Genomic DNA, 7936 nt, shown 5'->3' with positions numbered 1-7936 from the left:
TATGTGTGGATAGTTTAGACATTTATTTGTTTAGCTTTTAAATTAGGCATTGCACAATAGCCATAATCACTTTTTATATCTGCAATCACAGTGAACGAGAGCTTACCAATCAATCACATCATGTACATGATGGCTGGCCATTCAACAAGAGACAAAACAAGATTTGGAAAAGCTCACGGCAAAGTATTACATTCTTTGTTTACAAGTTCCACGGAAACACTGAGAATGATTTGACCTGTTTTTGCTCCCCAGCAACAACAATTTTCCAAAAAAAAGACATTACAGACATTACAACATTAATATCGTTCAGATTATTATTCAGATTAATTTGATTGTCCCACTTCCCCGCTAGGTTCACTCTGTAAGGCATACAGCAGTTATGGTATAAGACAGCGGGTGGAATTTGCAGGCACTGTTGAACAATATTATCCATAGTAACAAAGAAACCAACTCAGATCAAATTATATGTACAAGCTCTTTAATGACATGTAACAAGTTTAAAGGTTCAAAGGTCAACATTTTGAGAAATTCACTTGCTCACTTTCTTGGTTAGACTTAGATGAGAACCACTCTTACATCTGTATAGTAAATATGAACTAGCAGACTGCTATCTTAGCTTAGCATAAAGACTGAAAACGGGGGAATAGCTAGCCAGGCTCTGTGCAACAGTGAAAAACAATGCACCTACAACCCATTTAAAGCTCAATTGTATCACTACTAATTTCTTTTTTTTTTTTCTTTTTTTACAAATTAAATACATGACATATGCAGTTTTTATTTAGCGAGCATTACACATGCAGGTAGGTGGATTTTTTGTACCTATGGACAGAGCTAGAGAAGCTGTTTCCCCCTGTTTCCATTCTCTGAGTCATATCAATTTGCTCGTATCTTTAGAGTCCTATCGATCTTCTCATCTAACTCTCAGCAAGGGAGTAAATAAGCGTATTTCACAAAATGCCAAATTACTTCTTTAAAGTGGTTCTAGGTCAGCTCCTCATTAGCTTATTCATATCAAATGTCAATTAGAACACCGAGGTCTTGCAAGTCGTCTCTTTACATGCACATGTGAGGATTGCAGAATCTATGCTCAGTGTCATGTTAGGAGACAGCAAAGGGATGATAGCATTAGAGTCCTTACCCTTAGCCTGAGCTCTGGAACTTGAAACAGAGGGATTCAGTAAGATTTTAGGGAAGGGCGGCGAGTCTCTGACAGAGCTGTTGTCCTCCGTCTGGGAACACACGAGTTCTCGGAAACACTCCCTGAACCGTGTGGAGAGCAGGCTGTAGATGATAGGATTGACCGCAGAGCTGAGGTAGAAGAGGACGCCCGACAGTATGTGGACATACTGATAAATATTGTGCATCAAGTCGGTCCATTGGCTGATGGAACTCCACAGGAGCCGCTCGATGTGGAAGGGCGCCCAGCAGACTCCAAACACAGCCACCACGATTGCTATAGGATCAGGCCAGAGAGAAGGCAGGCTATTTAAAAAGGTCCCACAGTTGCTACAGGTTACAGGTTCTTTCTTACTGATCGTAATTTATTATTTCAACATATTTTTGATGACACCTTCCCCTTTACAAGGAAATGAGACAGAGTCAGAAAAGCTGTTCAGATGGAAAGACAAGGTGAAAATGCTAAAAACATCGCCCAACAATGGACATGTGAATGTTCAGACAAGTGGCTGAAAGTACATTTACTCAAGTACTGTACTTAAGTGCACTTTCAGTCTCAGACCTAGCAATAACATGCGTCTCCAGGTACGTCAGTTCACATCTGGCGCTAGAATGAGTCTCCACGTGTCAAGTGACCACTCGAGATCTCACTTCCTCGCTCTATATGCAAATAGACACGTAGCATATGCCTTGTTGTTTTTAGCCAGTCTGAATGGCTGACTACAGTCAGGACTGTTGTCAATGTGTTTGTGGGAAAGAGAGAGAGAGAGAGAGTCAAGGAGGGGTTGAAAGAATCACTACACTGCACACAGCTCTTCAATGAAATGAGGTTTCAGCCAGGTTCACACGTGAACTTAGAGTTGACCACTTATGATTGGATCACCTGACCATTAGTATTCAGATGGTGCTGTTATGTGATGAATGTAAGTCCAGTATTCCTTCTTCTTGTAGCTTTAGTCTTCTCTACAGTATTTCCTTCATACATTGGTAGTTTTGGCTGCTAAATCCCCCACTGTGCTCACAGGATAGTCACCGGACCGGATCTCAAATGAACGCTGAATCCGTCAGATGCTAATGCCAGTCCTGAACGGAGAGATTCCCACGAAACCTTCTATGTTTAAATAATTGTTAGAGGCCCAAAGAGGCCAAATTATCCTTTATTTCACAAAAAATCGAATATTAGAGAAGAGTAAAAGGAAGTGTATACAGATTTGTGGAACTTTTGTTTTTTCTCTTTCCCACCCCAGTAATCACCTCACGACCTGGTCAACCCAACCGACCTGGAGGCTTGATCCCTAGGTTGGGAACCAATAAAATTAACTAACTGTATATAAAGTAGTATTCAGTCATCATTTTCTAATGATGTTTTGAAAGAAAACCACTCAAGAGAATCTTGAAAAAATGGAAATTCAGTGTGCCATTTCCCTGTAATTACCAGTGTTGCTCAGCAAATGCAGCATATTTTCACAATCCACCATCTACAAAAAAAAAAAACCCACAACAATGCTAACCCTAATTTAAAAACCTTCAGATGAAATGTGGAAGCTTTAGTGGTGTACACTTCCTTAAACATGATGAAAGATTATATTGTTAAAACTGAAGACAAAGTAATGCAGGTGTAAAAAGTCTTTCGTGTAATTTTATTCATAACCACTTATAGACGCATCACTCCTGAGCAGCAGAGGATCGGCAAAATCACCTGAGTTTGTGAGATTTGTCCATCTAATCCCTTTACACGCAGTTTTTTTCACTTCCCCCCCTTAAGTGAAGCTGAAAGGTTTGAAAAATTGGCTTTTTCCACATTTGTATTCTGTATCATCTTGTTCCAACTCTTCATTGAAGCTATATGATGTTTACACTGAGTGAAATATTCAAATCCCTGAGTCCATATTTTAATGACTGCCCCATAAATGCGCCACACATCAAATATTCTTCGTCTTCTTGCTCATCTCAGCCTGACATGTTTGGTATGTTTGTTCTGTGGGTTTGAATAATGTTGCTATAACTATCATTTCTATATTAACAATGTATCACACAACTATATGTGCTGCATGTGTATATCATATGTAGTGACAAACTTCCAGAGAATTATCACCCAACCCTGAAGTTCCCCACAGCTATATGGAACATTTTACAGTCGTTTCAGCATATTGTTTCAGGTTTTACAACCACCTTAATTGCTATTGTTCACTCTAACGGCTTGTTTCTAGATAGAGCAACCAGCTGTTTTCAGCAAAAAAAACCTCTGAAAGCCCACTGTCTAAAGCATCAAACGGCAGACAGACACAGTCTGTGACTATCTTGTGCGCACAGTGGGGGATTTAGCAGCCAAAACGGCCAATGTTAGGAGGAAATACTGAAGAGAAGACTAAAGCTAGAAGAAGAAGGAATACTAGACTTACATTCATCAAATAACAGCACCATCTGAACACTAATGTTTTTCTGGCCCTGTTCACACCTGGCGTTAACATCCTTCTCAGCTGATCCCATCATAAGTGGTCAACTCTAAGTCCAATGTGAACCCACCCAAGATGCATTGAGGACGCATTTGAGATCCGATCACTCAGACCACATTCGGCGGTGGTCTGAGCTACATGTGGACACATTCTTTTGGCAGTGTGAATGCAAATGAGTCCTGGGCCACACTGAAGGACTGTCTACTCAACTGACGTCCTCTGCCACAGTGTGCCAATTAGTCCTGTCGAAAACAAGATTACTATTTCACATGGCTAAAAACTTCATCATAGAACTGTGCGCAGTGCTACGATTCTCTCAACACTCCCTCCTCTCTCTGTCACTCACTCTCTCTCTCTCTCTCTCTCTCTCTCTCTCTCTCTCTCTCTCACAAACACATGACTACCCATCTGTCATAGTCGGACTGGCTTAAAACAATAGCAAATATGTGTATATTTGCATATAGAGCAGGAAAATTAGATCCCATCACAAGTGGCCACTCTTGACGTATGTGGAGACACATTCTAGTAGCAGATGTGAACTGACCTACTTAGAGCTGTCCACTTGTGATCAAATTACCAAAGACGCATGCTAATTCCACGTCCTAACAGGGTCATAGTCACCGTATCAACTTTATAAGTTGACATTAAGTCAGAGAACAATTCAAGTGGCCAAAAAAAATCAGTTACTGCAGGTTGAAGTATTTCTCTGTAACATAACATTATACCATATTTATTGCACTTTTTATTCAGAGCATCTACGGCACAAAAAAAAAATCATTACCTGTTCTTCCTTAACTAATATGTTTGACTAAATATTTCACACTGAGATACAAAATAAAAACCACCATAAGGGAGGCTGCTGAAGTAGACTGTGAAATGTGGTTGAAAGCCCCAGAGAAGAAAACAAATCACAAGCAGACCTTCTGTCATATCAACCTCAAGATCAGCTTCATCAGGACCGCTCAGTGTGGGAGTGTTTTGATCAGATTAGATCAAGAACAGCATGTCAGCATAATCAAACGACCCAATGCTGTTGTTTGTCTGTCATCAGAATCTAATCACGACATTGTTCACTTTGCAAAAGTACCTGGCCTCACTTTTTTCCAACTGCTCACTTCAAACTAGTGAGATGAGCACAGACATAAATACTTGAAGATCCCAGGATTACTCTACACTTGGAAAATAATATTGCATTCATGTTGAATCCCATCAGTCATTATAAGAAGCTGCTTCAGAAAACAGAGCCTTTAAGATGGATCAAACTAGAATTCAGTACAAGCTATTTTGTTTCCTGTTGTGGAAGTGTTATCAGAAGATGCATATGTCAGTTTAGAATGAACAAATCAATTATCTATAATAAGAAGGGGAGGGGGGGGTATACTGTTGTATATGGACTGTAAGAACTGTACTAACATTGTATGAAATCTCATCAAGCCCCAGAGCTTAGAGGATGCGAAATAATGGGACCCCCTTCAGAATATTTCCTCACATTTTGTCTTTGGGAAACATGTCTTTGCATTGATAGCACAGATTAAAGGGGATCTGCTTTCGGATCATGGCAACCTGTCATTGCAATGCATGTTTTCTGTAGAAAGAAAAGAAAAAAAAAACAAACTCACATAGCATCTTGGTAACCTGTCTCCTGCGCCCGTTCTCAATGCTGATCTTCCTTCGTGTGTTGCTCCTACAGTTCTTTCCCAGGTTCTTGCTGGGCTGCCGCGTCTCTCTGCCCAAATGAAGGCCCATCACCAGGTACAGCATGCTAATCACCATCATGGGTACAAAATAAAAGCACACAGTGGTGATCTGCATGACCATGTTATAGATCCACAGGGGCTTCAGCACAGTGCATATGGCCGACTCCTCCATCTTCTCTGGCAGGTAGAAGATGCCGTGCAGTGATGTGTTTGGGATGGCGCAGGTCATCGACACCACCCACACGACGGTGATTACATGCTTGGCGTGCTGATTTGTCGAGAGGTATCTTGTTTTGAGCGGATGCACCACAGCTATGTACCTCTCCACGCTCAGAGCTGTCACATTGAGGATTGAGGCGAAGCAGATTGTCTCAAAGAGGAAGGTCTTGAAATAGCAGCCGCCCTCGCCAAAGGGGAATGGGTAGTTCTGCCACAGGTCGTAAATTTCCAGGGGCATCCCGAACAAAAGCACAAGGAGGTCGGACACGGCCAGGCTCACAAGGTAGAGGTTGGTGGGGTTACGCATCTTCTTGTGCTTTGCTATCACTGCACATGTGAGCAGATTTCCAGACAAGCCGGTGAGGAAGATGAGAAGGTAAACAGTGGTCACCGGGAGAAAGAAGGGAGATCGTTTTGGACCCAGGATTTCAAAGAGGTTGACTTCAGTAAACTGGTCGTTGGTGTAATTCCCAGTGCCGTTTAGTGGCATGCTGGTATTGAAGAACAGTTTGGATAGGTTTGAAGAGGAGCCCTTCAAAGAGAGATCCATCTCAGAGAGGAGAGCTGGAGAGACAACAGGAGTTGTCAACACATCCTGTGCTGATTTGTGGCTTCATTCAACACCGGAGATGTGCTATTAACAGAAAAACAGAACACATTTCATTAACGACCCTGTGATGATGCTTATTTAACATTTCTTCTTGTTTCATAAACCACTTTTCAATTGAAACTGAGTGATTCACATATTCCCAGAATTAAAATGGAGGATAATTTTAACCAAACTAGTATGACTTGGGCTGGAAGTATTGGCGATTAATCTGCTGATTATAAAAATTCAAAAAGGAAGGAAAAATTTCCATTATAATTTCACAGAACCCAAGATGGCATCTTCAAATTCTTTGTTTTAGCTGACCATCAGTAGAAAACACAGCGGTGTTCAGTTAAAAATCATATATGACTAAGAAAAGCACCAAATCTTTGCACCTTAGAAGCTCTTTTTTTTGTTTGTTTGTTTTTGATTGAAATGATTGTCACAATAGTTGCTACTGTCCATCTACTAGTCCATTAATCTGCTAATAGTTTCCACTCTTTATATTACCACTTAGATAACAAATGAAATTTGGTATCCTGACCAATTAAAACAACAGATGCTTCATTTTTCAGGGGGGGATGAGTGCCATTAGGCAGAACAGGAGCCAAACATTTTCTGATCAAAATCATATTAATCTGATAATGTCAGGGACAGCTGCTGCAGAACGCATTAACCCAGATAATTAAAACACACTTTGAATGTTTTTAGCATGCACAGCATACACAGATCTATTTATCCGTACTTTGTTTAAAAGAGAATTATTTGGAATTTTCTATTTCAAAAAGTAAACTTTTGATTGTGAACTTAAGTAATTATACACAGCTCACAGCATATAGCTGTTAGCATAAACTAACTATTTACACCAAATTTGCTGCAGAACATCACTGACTGACAAACATTTTCTGTTGGCCTTGGATGATGAAGAAACAATTAAGTAATAGAACATATATTAGTGTCACATTGAAATGACAGATTTCCACTTGGGATTGGGGAATATTGCTTTTACTGCTGCGCTAATATGGCTCAAATCCTTCCCATCAGCTGGTGACTGTTGAGGATAATTGCCATTACACACTATGCACTGATAGATGCTGATGACTTCTTCTAAGGGTAATTAAGTTACCACATCTGATGCAAAACCTTGCAACCCCAAGGTTACGTGACACAGTGTGAGCTGCAAAGTTGGAATTAACCTAAAAGATTGTTTGAAATAATGATGTTCTAATAGCCTGTTTCTATGGGGAGTTATAACCTGCCTGTGATCTAACTGTGAGATTTAATGGCTTTTAGACTGATTAGACTCGTTAAAAAATGCAAGTAAAATATTTAATGTTAGTTTATTGTTGTTATTAGGAAATTAAGGTTGATTGGACAGTCAGTTAGGCTTAATAAATACTTAATTACATCGGACATAAAGCAAACAAAAACGTTAATACAGCGTTAATAGGCTGAATATTTGACTCTTGATAAAACATAATTACCCTATAACTTTTGTTAAAAATATTTACAGAAGTAAATCCTCACCTTGATGCTGCTGTTCTCCCAGCCGCTTCTCATTGCGCGCTCTCTGTGAGCTCATTATTGGAAATGAGAAACAAACGGCGCCGATGAGGCAAATAGAAACTGATTAATGACTGCAAAAGTTGATTTTTCAGGGCGCAACAACAGAGACGAAGAAACAGGTGGAGGCAGCACAGCAATCCTAACTGCGCTGCAGCCACATCCTCTTCAGACAGAGGTTAATGTGGTGAGATGTAAAGAAGAGGAGAGAGCGAGAGAAAGAGAGAGGTGGTGGC

At 40.3% G+C, this 7936-nt stretch overlaps 1 protein-coding gene across 1 annotated transcript; it reads right to left on the bottom strand.

Annotated features, from left to right (window-relative positions):
- Window positions 1-8: 8 nt before the first annotated feature.
- On the bottom strand, window positions 9-7886 carry nmur3 (neuromedin U receptor 3). The gene is made up of 3 exons (XM_023414060.2): window positions 7665-7886; window positions 5252-6182; window positions 9-1453 (listed from the first exon to the last, which is right to left on the bottom strand). The coding sequence occupies exons 2-3, from the start codon at window positions 6096-6098 to the stop codon at window positions 1023-1025; spliced, it is 1278 nt and encodes a 425-aa protein (XP_023269828.1). The 5' UTR covers window positions 6099-6182; window positions 7665-7886; the 3' UTR covers window positions 9-1022.
- Window positions 7887-7936: the final 50 nt, after the last annotated feature.

The sequence above is a fragment of the Seriola lalandi genome, unplaced genomic scaffold, assembly GCF_002814215.2.
Source record: "Seriola lalandi dorsalis isolate HSWRI2012SDOR001 ecotype SW California unplaced genomic scaffold, Sedor1 jcf7180002054520, whole genome shotgun sequence".
NCBI classification, from domain to species: Eukaryota; Metazoa; Chordata; class Actinopteri; order Carangiformes; family Carangidae; genus Seriola; species Seriola lalandi.
This window is presented reverse-complemented; position numbering and strand designations above follow the sequence as displayed.

Excerpts from the sequence above, each read along its gene's own strand:
- nmur3 (XM_023414060.2), bottom strand. The coding sequence starts at position 6,098 with ATGGATCTCTCTTTGAAGGGCTCCTCTTCAAACCTATCCAAACTGTTC. Across the intron at positions 1,454-5,251 it reads ACAGGTTACCAAGATGCTAT|CAATCGTGGTGGCTGTGTTT; the intron begins GTGAGTTTGTTT and ends CTGATCCTATAG.